Source organism: Cygnus atratus, chromosome 24, assembly GCF_013377495.2.
Source record: "Cygnus atratus isolate AKBS03 ecotype Queensland, Australia chromosome 24, CAtr_DNAZoo_HiC_assembly, whole genome shotgun sequence".
NCBI classification, from domain to species: domain Eukaryota; kingdom Metazoa; phylum Chordata; class Aves; order Anseriformes; family Anatidae; genus Cygnus; species Cygnus atratus.
In genome coordinates, this window is record NC_066385.1 from 5,496,380 (window position 1) to 5,514,226 (window position 17,847).

Genomic DNA, 17,847 nt, shown 5'->3' on the forward strand with positions numbered 1-17,847 from the left:
ACCCAGCTGGGATACGCTGGTGGAGCAGAGGGATGGCTGGATGGCACCCCACGCGTCTCTGAAAGGGACGGGAGTGCAAGCACAAAGAGCATGAGGAGGATCGGGGACAACACCTGCTGGCTCCTTACTGCAAAGGCAGCCCTTGGGAATTTGGATCCGGGCCATGAATCTCACTTCCAGAGCAGTGACAGCACATAAACCCCTCTTCTGATGTAGTTTACGATGCTGCAGCTTACGTTCGTATGTTCTCCACATCGGCAGCCCGTAGAGCAGCAGCCTCATTTCACCACTCGGTACATTCTGCATGTACCAGCGGTTAGGAAGTCAGCAGAACGAATGTCAAAGGCCTGGAAAATCTAACGCTGCTTTCACTAATTCAAACCTGGATTCCAAAAGCGAGTCCGTTGTTGGAGGCACGTTTCAACGCCCAACAAACTTCAGGGTTCCCGTGCTTTATCCTGCTCCAGCAGCATACGTCTTCCGCACGTAGCACGAGGACTCGCTGAGTTTGGTCTTCACTGCAAGCAGCGCTGCGACTGCTCGTTAGTGATAACGCACACATTTTCTAGCTCAGTTACAGTCAGACTCATCTGGGCCTCGATCAGGGACTTGTTTCTTACCACTCTCCTCCAGTCTATAGATATGTAATTTAGAGATTTGTGCAAAAACAAACATACCGAAATAAAAGGAATTCAGAATATAAATTTGCACTTCACAACCAGAGTATCATGGATCTGCAGTTTCAGAACTACCTAAATATGGTTTTTTTTAAATATACACAGTTAAATTAGATGTTAATATGACAAAAAAGCTGGCCAAATGAGACAACGCATCCGCTCAGAGGAGTGAAATGGCTGGATGCGAGTTATGTTGAACTCGCAACAAGAAAGGCAAAATCCCCTTCACAATATCGAAGCAATTCAGACCCTCCACAGCTACGTTTTCATACTCACTCATCCCAAGACACAAAGCCAAAAACAATTCGTCAGGCTCTTGGAGCAAAGGTTTTCTCCAGCGTGCAGAATGCAACACAGCGTGTTAGACCTGCTTTGGAGGCTTCAGAAAGGCTATATATTATATATATACACACAATTTTAAAAATAAAACTTCTGAATTGCTCGAAGACGTGACGTAAAATAGAATATAATGAAAGGCTGAATTTAGTAAGGACACTGGCTGGACACTTCTGGTCCAAAAAAAGTCTTGAAACCACTAACGATCACTGGATCTTTACATAACCAAGATACCCGTTAGAGCATGAGTAACCTACATAAATGAATCAAAAGCTTCTGATTCACAAATATTGGGTTAATACACAGCAAAAGTTAACAAACAGCAATAGTGGACAGAAATTATGTTATTCTAGATGCATGCTAATTTGGACACATTCAGCCTGCAATTGATGGTCTATAAATAAGAGGAGAAAAGTCATTGTGCGTTTACATCTGGATTGAGGGCATTTCCACAAATCCCTACGAACGCCTGGACAGAAGGCTTCTTCCATGCCCACGGTAAGTGGTGAGCTGCAAAATCGCACTGGATTTTGAAAGCTGCCCGAGGAAGAGCTGCCCCAGCTACCTGTCTAGTTCCAGATGAATTGATATGATTCAAAGAGCTGGCAAATAATATTATTGTTATGTCTAAACCTTGCTGCTGACTCCAGGAATAAAGTATACTTGTTCTTTACATTCACCTTCCAGACCAGAAGTCCAAACACTCCTGCCTACAAAGCTGGTAAGTTGTCTGCGTTTGGCTTGGCTCAGTCTTGGTTTGCAGCTTCAGCGCCTGCAGTCGATAAAGCAAACCTGAACTGTGAGAACACAAAAGCTTTCACATCAACATTAATCAGGACGAAGGAAATCTTGCCATTGGTGGCTAAGGGAAAAGAAGGATTTAACATCGAGGATGATGTAAGAATTCCTGACCTTAGCACAGGAAAAGCAAGAGGAAACGTTGGGATCTGGAGATAATAGAAGAATCAGCCCACTAATTAAGTCAATTAAGAGCCTGAAGGACACGTTTGTTTAGAAGAGCAGAAATCAGGATAAGAATACTGACCACATTACTTGTTTTCCCCTAACCAACAAGTTACAAAACATTTTGAAATGGGCAAAGGGCAAACTGGCATGAGTACTTGGAAATAAGGGCCAGCTCGAGGCAAGGGACATGGGCTGCAAAGCATGCCGAGCACCCGCAGCTGGAGAACAGACCTGGTCCCCAACCTCAAAATCAGGGCAAAACGAAGCCTTCAGATTTAAACACCAGAATTAAAAGAACAAAGCACAAATGTTTAGGAAGCATCAGCTGATGGCAAGGACGAAAGGAGCCTCGCAGCCTGCAAGGCAGGGCTGTCCTTGGCCCAGGCAGGACAGCTTGTGTGCTGCAGGTGGTACGAGCGCGGAGAGGCTGAACATATTGTTTTCTCAACTGCATTTCTCACCTGAAACACAGGGATTTGGGTCTACAGCACTGGGCCATTTGGGAGCCGCTACCCAGCAGGTAAGCCGCATGAGCTTGTCAGAACAAGAAACACTGAGCTTTTACAGGATGCAATTTCACCAGGCCCAAAAATAGCAGCTCTCCCCCCGAACAGCAAGGGAGATATTTGCATTTTTCTTTCAACACCAGCTCGCAGCTCTGAATTTCAACTTCTGAGCGCGGTTTTAAGGCAGTGGCAGGTTTTGCATCAAGAGCTTTCCTGAAAGTTTCACATTTCAATGCAAATGTTCTTAATCCTCAGCAGGAAGAGCGTAGCTGAGGCATTAATTCCACCAGGTCCTTAAATACCCGAGCAGCCTGACAAGGTTAATGGAGCTGGAGTATTTAAAGCCACCCCACTAGCTGCGACAACCTCTTACTTGCTCCCCAGCTCTTCAAAACCTGGGCTGGAAGGTACTACGCGTGTGTGGTTTGCTCCCGTGACATTAAGACCCCCCAAAATGGATCAGCAACTGCTGCAACACCACCCCTACAACATACCTACAAAATACCAACACACCCAGACCTACTGCAAACAGAAAAAGAAACCTCGCTGAGCTAACAGCCAAATGTGGAGCTGGGAGGCAATTGCTTGCAGGAGATGATGGCTGTCCGGCACCGTAATTAGACAGAATATTCATTAATTCATCAGCTAATTCACTTGGGGAAAAAGCGCATCAAAGTGGTGGACTGCGTTTCCTTTTTCTAAAGGAAGCTAAAATAAAAGGCATGTTTTATTCAGTTCCCAAAGTTTCTTTTGAAGCGGGTTTAATCTCTCCCTAAAAGAGCTCAAGACAGCAGCCGCGGCAGCCACCTCATTTTGGGAAGCTGGAACCTTTGAGCCTTTCGTTACAAATTCAACCTTGGAGCCACTTACTTGATAGCAGACAGCTGGAAGAGGAGAATTAAGGGGTGTCAGGAGCCAGGTCTGCAGCTGATTCTCAGGAGCGTGCCTCGCTCTTTGCCCCCAGACACTTCAGAGACCATTTTTCTTACTGGGCCAAGCCTCGGCGCCAGACGTTTCAGCTCAAAGCATGGAAGCGCATCGGGGCTGGTGACACCAGGTCATCCAGCTGCACCTCCCGGACCATGCCTGTGTCACAAACAACCACACCATGAGCCTCTAACAACTCCCAAGGCCCAGCAGAGGCTGGCTCAAAATCCCCAAAGAGCAAATCCCAGGCCTTGGCAGGGGGTCTGGGACCCTTCACAGGAGGAAGCAGCCTTCCCAGCACCAGCTTCATACAGCTAGAGGCCTGCCCACTAAAACCAGGTTTTCTGTTAAAAAAAAAAAAAAAAAAGGCCTAAAATCCTCGCTTTGTAACACCCCAGATGTTAACTGATGTTGACCTGTGTGACAGCTTGACACAAACCTGGGAGATTTCCACGACTTTGGCTCGTTTCTGCTTGTCCAGACAAGCGGCCTCGCGCTGTGTCAAACATCGGACGTGGAGGCCGCCAGGGAAGCCACGTGCTTTTGTTTTCGGGGCGAGAACACGCACAGCAGTGAAACAGCGGGGATCGCTGCAGTAGCGCATCGGAGACCTGCTACCAAAGGCGCTGCATCTACATTCCTGAGGCCAAGCCACTCGCCAACATTTTGGGGTTTTGTCGAAGCCAAGGAAGTACCGAAGCTGAGCAGGACACATCTCCCAAACACTCGAAACACCGCTTTTATCAGCCTGACAGCAGCACAGGGGATGGAAAGCGTTTGTCACAGCCCCTGCTTTTGTTTCCAGAGGACTGCGGCACGAGGCCTCCTGCAGCCCAGCCCTTGGCCCCCCGCGAGATCCCTCGATCCCTTCCCAGACTGACCGCTCTCGCTGTCAGGAAGCTGCTTCCCCCGAGGAGCTGTGGCAGCTCGGTGAGTGATCGTGATGAAGTTCAACTTCAGCTTGGTCAGGCTCCCTCCTTCAGCACTGACAGGAGGATGCGTCAGAGGGAGAAAAGGGCCCAGAAAAAAATCCGTGCTGGAAGCTGGGGCAGGGGGAGAAGGAATCATTTAACACCTAAACCCACCCAAAAGTGATCAGATAGCATGGGAACAAAGCAAAGATGTCGTATATCCGCTAGCCTTCGATAAACAGCTGACTGGTCATATTCAAGGGCTACACGTTGCCTTCCATCCAGAGACCTGAGCCAGCTGAGAGGGAGCTCAGTTCAGCCCCTCCTGGGATCGATCCCTGGAAGGTTTGCCCACCTACACCTGCTTGCACGTGGACCTGGGCAGATGCACAGAGCTGGAGCTGCTCCGTGGAGGAGGAAGGCAGCGCAGACTTGAGTTAATCCGCGCCGGGAAGCGGGCTGGCAGCGGGGCCGGGCACCGAGAGCCCCCTCCTCCTGCAGGAACACACACAGAGTTGATTCTCCTCTGCAAAATTCATCGTGAGCCACGACGGCTGCGTGCTCATCTCACAGCTGCAAAATATTTATGAGCTGATTACGAGAAACAAATTGATCATTTTAGCCCTCAGCTGAGTTTGGGAGGACTCAAATATTTACGCGGACCAGCAGCGCTGCCTCCTCACGCCTTCCTTTCACCTTGCTTCCCGAGCGGAGCACGGAGCACTTTGGGTCCTCGCCCCCAGCTCCCCGGGCAATGCGTTGCTGCGTGCTTTAGTCATTTCTCTGGCTTGCTCGCAGAGTTCACATCTGCCAGCAGCCAGGGACACGGCGGGTTCGTGCTCCATGGGACGGGAAGGCGCTGAGCAGGCTCCTCCGCAGCACAGAGCTCCGCTGTCAGCGCGAGCCGCGGTTCGGGCCAGGCGCTGCGAGCAGGGGAGCTGCTCTTCCTTCCCTGCATCTGGGAGCGGGGCCGAGCCTTGCCAAGTGAATCATTTCTTCCCCATCCCACCCTTCTGGCAGAGCCGGCGCCACCTTCCACTTCCAACAAAGGGCATTCGCGGCGCTCTGCTGGGGAGGGACGTGACCCCTCTCGTCCAAGCAGATTTCCCTGCTGCCTCTGGCCGGCCAGGCTAGCTGAGCACAGTCACCCAAGGCCCAGAGCAGCGCTAGCTTGGCCTCTGCCACAGATCCCATCTGTCTGTGGGCACGAACAAGTCCCTCCCCGCGCCCCCAGCGCCCCGAACAGACACTCCTTCTGCTGGCAAGGCCAGTGGGAGAAATCCCTCGCTTGTTTGCTACAGCCGCGTGTCGCAGAGCTGCGTGTGGATCGCTTTCTTCCTCAGCTGCCTGCATAAAGACCATTAAAATTAACGGAATAATGCATATAAATCTGCCATTGTTTCTCCTTGACACAGAGGAAGAGCCAAAGCATCGCTAACAGGGGTGGCTCAACAAGGTTTTGTATTAGCCTGGTAAATTCGGAGGCTGCAAGTCGCATTTAATTCAGCCCAGCTGCATTATCCCATTCAGAGAACTAATTAAGCCTCTAACAACAGCACTACTTTTATGTTTCAGTCTCATTGTTGCCATTATGACCAGCCGAACCAGCCCCTCTCTGCACATAGAAATCACTGCAAAAAAAACCCAAATGTTCCCTGCAGGTGCATCTTTGCCACTTCTCACCAGCCTCCATAGAAGCCCGCCTCGCAATATTTCAGAGCAAGAATTGCCTGACCATATGAGCTGGCACCCAGCAGCAGCTGCCTTTTATGCTGCTTCTACAGAAAAATGCTCTGCCCCACGAAGGTGCCCCTCCTGCCGACAGTTTCAAAGAGCGCAACCCTTGCGTATGCTCCAAGAGTCAGAATGAGACCCGAAATATCTCAGTACAGAGTCCGGAGATGTTAAAGAGCAAATCGAGCTAAAGGCAACGAACCCCCAGCTGGTGGCTTGTCCCTCTTCTTGTGGGAACGGTTAATTTCACACAGGGTTTTTCAGCAGGAACCTGAACACCCTGCGGAAGCTGTTGCTATCTCATAGATGGGAAACTGAGGCAGGAGTCTTGTACCCTACGTCATCTTGTACTACAAGTAGCAGTACTTGTACTACTACAAGATGATGTAGGGTACTCCTACAAGATGAAAGCAATTGCACAAGGTGTTTAAATTAATCGTGTCAGAGACTGGGAAAGCACGCCAAACCATCAGGTTTTGATAACACCGATCTTTTTCTACACTCCACCTGCTCCATTGTAGACAGACGGGAATTTTTCACGTTCTTTCTATGATTTCCTCACCTAAACGTGGTGTGAAGGGGAAGCCGATTTCCCTCTGGAGGCTTGTTAGGCTGACGCAGGGTGGAAGCGATGCTTTTTGTTTACAACCAGGGAAGGAGATCTGCAGGTTGCTTTCTCCCAGCAGCGGAAGCACAGGCACACGAAGGCTTGACCTCTGCTACCAGTAAAGTCGTGCAGCCCTGCAGAGCCCAAGGCTCCTTTCCCTTTCAGCGTTTGCTGTAAACAGTTCACTTAGGAACGAAGAGCACGGGGAAAGCTATCTGGGCCCTTCAAAGGTGCTTTCTGCTACGTAATCTTTCACTAACAGCTGCCGTACGACCAGTCCAGGTACTGAACAGCAACAGCTCTGCAACCAGAGCACCTCCAGAAGAAAATCGATATTTGGCAACCCTGAAACACGGGGGGATTGTGAGGGAGCAGGCGTATGACTGAAGGATGGGCTCACGTCGAGGAGGCATTCCCTCTTTGCTTTCAGCACCTTTCAATACCTTTATCTCTGAGGAGGGATAAGAGAGGCAGCTGAGCCTCAGTCGGTGAGCGGACGGGCAAGCAGGGGGCACAACCATCCCACGAGGCAGCAGTTCCCGACTGCCACGAGTTTACACGGCCGGCGCACACAACCCCACACCCCCAGCACACGCCAGGGTTTTTTTATTTCCTTTCAGTGTACAAAGAGTGGTTCATCTGAGCTTATCTCTTCTGCAGCGCCGCTGCTCTACCAGCAGAGAATCATCTCCAAAGAATGTTTCAGTAATGCTGCGGTGCTGGGTTTCAGAGGGACACTTAATCTCGCCCGAGTGGCTCACTAGGGCCAACTTTCTGAGCATGAAATATTTAACTATCCACGGGCCTCCTGTAGTACAATAAAGTGACTAACAAGCCTCCGAAATAAATACGGGAAGAGGGAAGCGGGAGCTATTAAATACACAGAACAGCTTAATTACTCTCTTCTTTCCATCTCCGTGAACCCAGGACACTGCTGGAGAACCCCCCAGCAGCTGGGACCCAGAAACAAAGCCTCTGCTCTAAATGCTGGGAGCCTACAGGGGAAGGATCAGGAAGAGGTGTGTGTGAAGACATGAGGATCACTTTTCAGCTCTGCCTCATTTTGGGGAGGTAACACTTGGCTGGCTTATGAGAAACCAAGCCCTGCATTTAAGTAACTTAAAACAACAAGCTTTGAGAAGCCCCCCACTTTTTGAGAAGCCCCCCACTTCTTGCAGTTCTCCCCCACTCCAGTTAAGCCTATCTTTTAAACACAACTCAGCAGCTGCCTGCTGATGAGATGTGAGAGCTAGCAGGAGCACTGAAAACCACCCAGGACCCCCTCCAAAGGCCAACACAGTGGAGGACGTCGTGCCTACAGACTCATCCCTGGCACAGGAGCTCCTCAGCAAGCTCAGCCTTACCTCGTCCCACTCCGAAGCAAAGGACGGGGACTTCTCCAGCCTCTTCTTCCCGGTGCTGCAGTTCGAGAGCGATTCGCTCCGGCTCCCCATGGCATCGTCCTCCGTCGGAGAGCAGGTCAGAAGATCAGAGTCCGATTTGGACAAGCTGCGGCTGAGTTTGAGCTCGGCTTTGGGCTTGCTCCCCGGGTGGGCTCTGCCCACAGCGCCACCTCTGTCCCCCTCGTCCTCGGCACCGCCGGGGTGCTGGAGCACATGGGGCGTGACTACAGTTTCAGGATCCGCCCGGTTGGCGTGCGTGTGCTGGACGGTTGCATAGACTGCTTTCTGGTTTTGGTCTGGAGAGCCGGTCCGTACTGATCCAGAGGCAGGTAAGGCAGCATCCTCCAGCTGCATAGCAGGTGGGTGGCTTGTAGCTTCCGTGCCTCCTTTCTCCACGGAGGAAACGAGCCTGAAAGGATCCTCGCTTATTTCACAGATTGGGGAAGAACCGTGGAGCAACCCTGAAAACTGCTCTGGAACCTGGATGTCCTGGCCGTCTGCGGAGTCTTGGCTGCGGCTGCCACTGCTCCTCCTGTGGTCTTCAAGGGGATGAAAACAGAAGAAGAAAAAAGAAGTTAAAAACCATAGAAGAAGCAGCAAAATTCCAGCTCTCCCCCTGCCCTCCCTCGGTGAGGGAGGGAGAGATAAAGAGAGAACAGTTCCGTATTGTTCCGCGTGCTCAACTTGTACCCAAAGTCATGGCATTTACGAAATTCCAAACACTGGCCTGATTTATGCAATCTGGCAGCTCTCCTTGTTGTTTTATTCCTGTTAACACTAACTATCAGTCCTTGCTATATAAGGCTAAGAGAAGTGCTAACTATATCCTGCAGAGAGCAAGTGAGGTAGGAGAAGCAGGGACGGAGGCTCCTGGAACATCTGATGCATTTCCATAAAGGCCCAAGTGTTATTTAGAGCAGCGCTCCCTGCTCTTGGCACAAGCTGCAGGGTGGGAAAAACTTCTGGACTGCAATCAACCTGCGAGTTCCAAAATCCGCTCCCCAAAGAAAAAACATTGCTTTCCTCCCTAGTGGTTTCCGAGTTTAACCTCTCCTCCTTACTCAGGGGAGAGAAATAAACAGTTTATGCAATAAAAATCTCGATCAAAAAGGCTCTCTCCTGCAAGCCAACCGCTGAGCACAGACCGGGCTGAGCTGTTAAGGCAGCGAGCTGTGGGCACTGCCGGCTGTCCCCGACAGAAATGCGACACTCGGATACTCCTGCACTAACATCTTTAATATCAGGTACCGGGGCCCTGGATAAATCATGAATAATTGACCAACCCCAACTGCCAAGCATGTGCAGCAACAGATGAGTACTCACCTTGGCCATGTTACACACGTGCATTCCAGCTGCAAAAGCAAACCTTTGGAAAGCTGAGAAATGCAATTTCTGCTTCCCTAGGCTCCCTATATACCTGCGTGTAGCTGTCTGGAAAGTTTAACACTTCTATTTACTGCCGTAGAAGCATTCTTCAGTTTGAAGACAAATAAAGCTACGCTGTAAAGGAGCAATAAAACAAAGCACCTCAACAACACGGCTCTGAAATAGAAGGATGATATTTAGACATGAAGAGGAAATTCCTTGGTTGGTTTGTGAGACAGCAGCTCTTGGGAGCCAAGGCAAAGGAATCCTCATCTCACTAAGAGAGGCAAATGAACAAACGAACGTTGCACATCTGTAACAAGCAGCAGCTATTAGCAGCAACAGGGCAATCAACTCCTTCCCCCCGAGTAGCTTTTCCAGCACTGGGCTTGACCAGGTCGTTTCCAAACGCTAACATCTGTTTTTGTGGTACGTCCTCACACCAGAAATGAGGCAGGAAAGCACCCTGAATGAGCCATTTATCTCCGCACGCCACTTCAGATCCTGGGGTGTCTCACGCCCTGGGTTTGACGAGCGCAAGGCTAGTCCCTCGCAGGCATTTGTTTACTCCACAGAAATGCAAAAAGCAGCTTGCTGGGTTGGCAGCTGAGTCAGAAACAGCAAAAGCCTGAACGGAGGTTAACAGCCAGAGCAGCGTGCCGGCAGACCTCGCTTCTCCCTGGTGTCAAGTGATGCTGGGGCTTATTTCATCCCGGATCCTATGAGTTAAGGATTCCAGGACAATGAAGTAGTTGTTGATTACCTTGCACGGGCACAAACACCACAAGTTCTGTAGCTGAGGCTGCCAAAGGGAGGGCAGAAAGTGTCACCCCGAAGTCCCACCTGCACCATTCCCAAGTGAGGCTGGGGAGCGCCAGCAGCACCCGATCAGAGGATTTCAAGACCAGGCTTGCATAAAGATCTGAAGCTGTAATGCTGGAGAGGAACCTTAGAAGAGATCAGACGTGCTGCGTTCGTAGGAGAGACTGGTATAAGAGAAAACACAGATCCTGTAAGAGGGACATGGCGTTGACTGGACAGTCACATTAACCTGGCAGGGAGGAAATGACTTTTACTAATTCAAAAGCTTTTCTTCTCCTCTTTCCTCCCTTGGAGATCATTCCTTCCACGTCCCAGCTTAACCTTTGCTGACATTTCTGCTGAAGGCAGAGAGGCGGCTGGTAGAAGTCTGTGCCATGTGCTGGAACGCTTGGGCCAGAACAAAGTGCTCCAGATCCAGCTCCAGAGGCTCACAAAAGGGCTCCTGTTGCACAGAAATCACAGCCGCCCATTCATCCTCGAGCCGATGAAGAAAGACTCTGAAATACAAGAGAACTGCCAGGGAAGGAAGGGATGAAGCGAGGGCAACACCACTTGCACAGAAGATGAGGAATGTCTTGAAGGAGGCGTTTCAGAGCAGGCCTGCCCTGAAAGCTGCAGACAGAAGAACAGATGTTGGAAGGAAAGAGGGATCCCGCTCCTTTTTATCATTGAGGTGCAACAGGGCGGGTGCACAGAGGGTTCCCGAGGTCTTACCTTTTGAGGTCTCAACTCAAGGAACCTCAGGATGAGGAGAAGAGAGGCCAAACCCACCACTGTCCAGTGGCCATCTCAGGACGTGTACCTTTTTGGGATAGGTTACTTACATGATTCAGCCGGTGTGGTGACCCTATATATCACCAGCAGGATTTGTTTCATGCCCTGGATTACGAGAATCAGTTTGTTATTGCAGCTGCCTTCTGCTCAAGCTCCCCAACCCTGGAACTAAAAAGGGCATGTGCCAGTCTCTAATCTTCATCTAGAAAAGGCTCCCTGTGCTGCATCACGCCAGAATTTGTCAAGTGATGAGCACGCAAATCTAGCTCCTGTGGCAGAAAAGGCTAGAGAAGAGAGGGAAGCTGGCCTTTAGAGTACTACTTTAGAGGTGAAAAAATAACCTTGAACTGCAGTAAAATAGAAACACAAGCTTTCATTTACACGGCGGGGTACTGCGTGTGAAATTTAGAAGCGTACAGTGTGCCCAAGGTCTTGTTTCATCACCTTGGTCATCTGGGGCGGAACTTGTCCTCCAAAAGCTACTTGAACTTGTGTTCATTTGCACTCCTTCCCCTCCTGCCCTTCAAGAAAGTGCAGTGAGACGCTGTCCCAGTTGCCTGGAGATCACTGATGTTACTCTGCACAGAAGCCTCTCAATACCTTATGATGGCAGAAACGCAGGCTTGGATCAAAGCCATGGGAAAAGGGCCCGTCCTGTGATAAACCAAGGGAGAGCACGCAGGCTGCATCGCCCAACAGAACCTCAACAAGTACCAACCGTTAATAACCACCAGAAGGAAGCAAGGCAGTCCTACCTGAGGCTGGTCACTGCTGACAGCACTTCTGGATACCTCTTCCGAGAAGCAAGACAAGCATCAGAACTCTGCCATCTCCATCAGATCTCTCTCTAAATGCAGCAGTTGTCGTCTCCCCCCGACCAGCCCCCGCACACAGTTCACCACCCCTGGCCAGTTTACAAGTCCTGTTACAAAGCCCAACAGCCCCGAATTCACGCGTGCAGTTGCCCGTGGTTGCCTTACCAAAGGAGGTGGGAAAGCATTTGGCTCAAACCCCTCCTGATACCCTGCCCGAAACATTAAGCCAACTTTTCCCGGTGCTCCAGCATGTGACAGCAAACTGCTGTAACACACAAAAGGCGACCGAAGCCAGGCAGATAATACCACATTCATCCAGTCACTGGCCACAAGACAACTTGCAGCAAGAGGCACAAAGGCTGCTATCACAGATGAAAGACTCCATTAAGAACAGCGTGCCTGAAATCCTGCTTCTCAGCTGCCCTGAAAAGCCCTTCTCAATAGCCTGTAAGAATCAGAGTCCTTCTCTGCTGACCAGAGACCCCTCCAGAAGTCATCAAGTAACATCTAGAAGCACATCCTCTCAGATCGAGGGCCAAGAAGCAATTCAAAGCCAGGCCTCAGCCTGCTCCTTGTCTTGGAATTAAACTGCTGCCTTTGATGCTTGAGGACCCTTCTGATCCAGAGGTGGAAAATTTCTCAAACACCCCAATTTATTCTTTAGTTCTTCACTCAGCCCTTGTTTAACTTCTGCCCAAGTGACTCCACTATTCCCCAAACGTCTCCTCCCCACACATCAGCACGCACTCACAGCTCAGACTCGGCTACATCTGCTTCCCCGTGTCCTTCTGGCATCTGACCCCAACGACTGCAAAAGCTGGCAACGTTTGCTTTTGTTCCCCGTTTAATAATGCAGATTTCAAAGCTGATCCAGCCTTGCAGAGCAGTTATGAAACATCTTGTGCAGAAAGAAGCTACCTGGAACTGCTGGGAGAAAATGAACAATACGGAAGAGGAAAAGAAGTCAGTGCTAATCAGCTGCCTCATCTCCTGCTGGGGCACAGAAATCCAAAGTCCCAGAGAGAACAAGAAGCAGGTGAAAGCTGACATGGGGCCCTGGGAAAGCTCCCCTGTTCCTGCAGTACGTGGACCCCACCACACGTGCAGTCATGCCACAAGGAGCACCGAGTTGCCTCGGGAAACAGCTGGTACGCTCTGGAAAAGGAGAACAAACATTAGAGGGTCACAGTCATCTCCCTCACAATCATCATCTTTTTCCAGATCCAGCACCACACGAAGGGCAGTGGGAGATGGCCCTGCCAAGCTTAAGAAACACACAAGGTGAGAAATACGCTGGCTGGGCACCTTCCTCTCTAGAAGCAGCTCTTCACCTCCTCTAAATCAAACGCTCCTTCCCCCTGCATTAGCCATAGCACTACTTGTATTGAAGAAAGCCAACAAGCCCTGGAAGATGAGAACTCTGCTGTGTTCCTTGGATTTCTCCCACCGCAGTAGTGGACAGGGCTTCAGGTTCTTTCTAAACACAGCAACACTTTCCATAGACTGCACACCGTGGAGTCACCGCCAGCATCTTCCTACCGTAAAGCAAGACAGGACCACTCTCCGATCATCACCAGGTTAAAGCTGTTCCCTGTAGCTTCTCCCCAGGATGGGGCTTAGGGGGGCTGCAGCACCCACATCACGAGGGAAGAGACATGAAAAACTAGCACACGCCTTACTTTAGGATTCTATTTTCATGACATTTTAAGCAAGCCTGGCTATGGTAGCCAGTGAAAGGAGCCCAGCTGTCAGAGGGAGCTCACATTTGACTAATCAGCAATAGCTGCACGCTGAAAAGATCGCCTGAAAGATTCCAGCTCAATGGCTGTCACTATTCCCCAGCTGAGAAGGCAAAGCACCAACCTGAAAAGTACCCTAACTCTGCCTCAGGCAGCAAGTGCCTTTGGCAAACGCTGGTGGGAAAACAATGACCTCTTGTGCCACCCCCAGACAAGCCGAGAGTGCAGCAGGACGCAAGGAACGCGAGCTATCGTGCTGCAAGGAAAGGAGAGGAAGAAGAAAGCTGCAGGTCTTACAGGGCACTCAGTGAGGCATCACACTGAGTCCTCGTTGTCCTCTGTTCATCCTCAAAATGAGATGGTTTCCAGGTTTAGAGTCCAAACTAAATCCTTCCAAATTCCGGCTCAGGAGTTTTGAATAAAGCAAGGGATATTTTTCCTCTAAACAAATCTTTTATTGTTGTTGTTGAAGGTAAGCCAAAAAGCCCAGCGACAGCCAAACACAGGAGACAAGGTGTTCCTAGATCCTTTGTAAAGCACAGAAGTCCCTCTGGGACGAGAGACCTGAGTTCAATACTTAACCCTGGCCATATAGTGGATTTGCAGCCAGTTCCAGCGAGGAGCTCGCTCTGTACATGTTTATTTTCCTCCTTTGTTAGCTCACATCTCAAACTAGCTTTAATACACAGCAGCACGTTGACTCTGTGACTGGGAGAGCAGGGCTGATCGTCTGCCGATACAAACACACAACACCAGGACGTCTTCAGATCCAGCTGGATGGAGAACGGGGCTCATTGAGATGCTGGCGTCGGTTCAGCTCACTTGTACCAGCACGGCACAGCCTTCCACCTCTCCGCATTTACTTGACCGTGCACAACATATGCTTACTTTCTGAATTAACACAGAAGGTCCCTGCAACGTCTCAGCTGTCAGGATAACGGAGTTGCTCTTCCTCCGTGTACATTTTGTACAGGAATGTTTTGATCTCTCATTTACAAGAGGGCAGATTACCAGGAAACAAAACAATTGCAGTACAGAATCCAGATGCCCCACCCAACAGCATTTAATTGTTCCAGTTACTCTGCCCTCTATATTTTTGTTAAACACGTCTAAGCCAAACAGCTCTGGTTTTTGGATGCTCACTTACCTTTTGTTTTTCTATCCACCGCAACTGGCTTCTTAGTTTCTGCTGTAAGCAACAGCTCGTACGGGTGTTCCTCTTCCTCAGCTCCACTTCCCCTGCTTTTTCCTCGTGCAACAGAGGCCTAATGAAAAACAGCATAATGTAGTGCTCCACAAAGCACTGCTATTTATCCCTGCAATAAAGCACAAGGCCTCTTTATGCCATGCTTTAGGAACAGAATTGGCAGAGGCGACACCTTTGCTGTGGAGTGTTATCCAAAATGTACTGCCGCTTTTTTTTACTAAAAGAAAAAAAAAGATCACCAAATCCCTTTATTTTCTAGTATTTAAGGCTGCTGACAGCTTTCTAGCACTCACCAACCGATTTACTGTGCGAGGTCTGCGACAGCCCGGGGGGGGAGAAAAGAGCTGAGCACATTATTCTTGTTCATCCGAACTCAGACTTACTGTTGCTATTGGAATTTGCATCGTCATTCACTATTTAACTACTGGCTCTATCAGGACATGGCTGCAAAAAAAAAAGAGAACAACAAATCCCTGCCACCTTTCCAGAATTCAGACCTAGCGTTCCTAACCTCGGGACGTACAGCCTGTGTAGGACTACAGAGACCTCAGGCAACACAGTACAGGAACGGAGTTTAACCTCAGGATGCCCAGCAGTGACTGTGCCCATTTAAATCCCCCAAAGCCTCCGACTGGAGCTGGTTTAACGTTGGCAGAACCTCCAGCGAACCGCTGGGAAGCCACCATCCCTGTGCAGGGAGCGGTCTCGCTGCAGGATCCAGACGAGCCTTGCTGCAGGCTCACATCCTGGCCTACCTCAAGGCCAGTGATGGCAGGCATTCAACACCCTTTGGGAGCCACACGTGCCACCCCAGTACTAATGGGGCTAAACTGGGCTTCAAGGCACCCTGCCCACATGGTCGGCTGCCTTTCAGCACCATCTCCTGGCCAGGCACCGGCAGGTCGATGCAGCCCTGTCCAGGAACTTGTGCCCACAACTGCAGCAGGGTCAAACCTGAGCCAGAGAGCAAATGATCCCAGCCTGCTGCCAAGGCAGGAAGAATAGGTCCGAACACATCGCCCCGAGGAAGGCTCTCGTACTGCCCACAGGCTCCTGGAACTGCCACTGCCTGGACAGAGGGCTAAGCACCACCGCCAGTTTCTTCCTCTAGGTGGAAGCATCAGTTCCTTCAAGGGCAAATAGGTTCTGACCTGCCTATGATCTAGCTAGGACCCCTAGAAGTCATTTAGGGAGTCCATTTAGGGAGTCTTGGAAAGACACACAGGAATCCTACGCCCCTGCGTAAGCCCAGCTGGCTTTTAAATGTGCTTTGCAATGGGAGGAAGCAGGCCGTGCCCAAAGAAAGCAGTTATTCTATCTGCTTCGAGCATGAGCTGTCAGCCAGACCAGCTCCTCTTCAGGTGACGGAGCTCATAATGAGCAAATTAAGGAAAAAACTTCCGACCAGATGGTGGCACAAAAACATCAGACCGTAACAGTAGGTAACAGGCTCTTGCCAGAGGTCTTGGAAAAACACTGCACAGCAGCAGCCTGTCATAACAGTTGTAGCTCGGACCTCCAGCCAGGCGTTAGTGTGCTCCTGAGGCTCCTGCAGATGATGAGGATTGTGCCGTCCTCTTTCAAATGCTCTGAGCACATTTGAAGACAGTAGCTCCCTAGCAGCATGCACTTCCCAGCTTTTTCTTTGTAAATGTCTGTGTATACATTCACAGGCCTGATTACACTTGATTTTTTTCCATTTCTTATTCTTCCACGCCTTAAACAGAGCCTCAAATTAAAATTCACTTAAAATAAACTCTATTGTTTGCTGGAGAACCGTGCTTACTCTGCAAGTTCTGCAACCAGGAGTAACAAAGTACAACTTTCTTCTGACTCATCTTTCATCACACATATTGGTGAGCGTTCAACATCCCTTCGCTATTACCAAAGCCTAAAAATAAGAGGTTGTCAATTGCGAGCACGCTCTATGAAGTGTACTTAATCCACAGAATTGGACTTTGTTTTTGAAAGACTTTTTAAAGGGTAACTGACCTCATTTCTCTCTCCTTCCCCCCCTAGAACTGCAGACAAAACTGCAGGAATGATCACGGCGCCTTGTCTTTTGTCTGTACTTCCCTTTCGGAGATGAGTAGTAAACAAATTAAACTGAAGTCTAATTTGACAACGCAGAACCTTATTCAGCTGCAAACCCAGAAGGTTTCTGCTGATAGCGAAAGGCGGCACTCAAGCACCCTCCAAACGATCAGCTCTTTTGCCTGTTTGTGCTAACGTTTCTCCATGATGAAAGTTAAGTTTCTTGTTTGTGCACATCTGCTTTGACTGATAGCCCTCATCCTGGCAAGGGAATAAAAAGACTACTTTTAAAACTTGAGTTTGGCCCAACCCCAGAATATTCAATGACTAACCATCCTGGCCCTAACGTGAGCGCCTGTTTGGAGGAGGGTAGATCAGGATGCTGCTTCAAGAAGTTTACAGCAATCCCTAAGTAAATTCCTGTTGGTGCCTGCCCAACCCAGAGAGAACGTGTGCTGGGATGATAAATGAAGGGCAAGAGTCAAAAAGCTGAGCACCCCAGAAGCAGTATGCAAAGAAAAAGAATCAATTGAACCCAAACTGCCTTATCAGTACATCTGTAAGGTCATTTCCAGGCAGCTTTACACAGCATCTATCTTATATCAATCAAAGTGGTTACAAATCAAGATTTCCCTTGTGAGTCCCTTTGTGCACAAGCATTTGACAACAAGGTTACCTTTACTGGATCAAGTTTCCGAAGCCTTTCATGGCAGGACAACACAGGAGGTGTTTTATAATTAAATATGGCAAAACAATTCAACAGGAGCACTCAACACACGTTTACTGCCATGAACAAGTTCTGCTTTCCAGTTGTGCTGGGACCTGCTATCCAGATCTCTGCTCAGAGCCAGCCACGTGACGGCTTATATCATATGCTGGAAAACCATTTCAACAGCAGTGGAGAGACCAGTCCACAAGTCTGCACTCTGTTTATGCACTGCTTGGTGCTCCGCTCTCTATAAAAAGTCACTTCTATTAAAGCAAATAATGTATACTTATATTTTGTGCAGATTTGATATACTTC

General features: G+C 49.6%; 1 protein-coding gene across 12 annotated transcripts in view; it reads right to left on the reverse strand.

Moving 5' to 3' along the window:
* The window catches only part of ANKS1A (ankyrin repeat and sterile alpha motif domain containing 1A), a 106,911-nt gene that overhangs the window by 47,803 nt on the left and 41,261 nt on the right, over nt 1–17,847 (reverse strand). For 11 of the 12 annotated variants that reach the window (XM_035569061.1, XM_035569059.1, XM_035569062.1 and 8 more), the window contains 2 exons: nt 14,730–14,847; nt 8,029–8,606 (listed from right to left, as the gene is read on the reverse strand). In XM_035569061.1, coding sequence (XP_035424954.1) covers nt 8,029–8,606; nt 14,730–14,847 — 696 coding nt within the window. Of the gene's footprint in view, nt 1–5,019; nt 5,178–8,028; nt 8,607–14,729; nt 14,848–17,847 lie in introns of those variants that run through there. The other variant, XM_035569065.2, reaches the window with a different exon arrangement.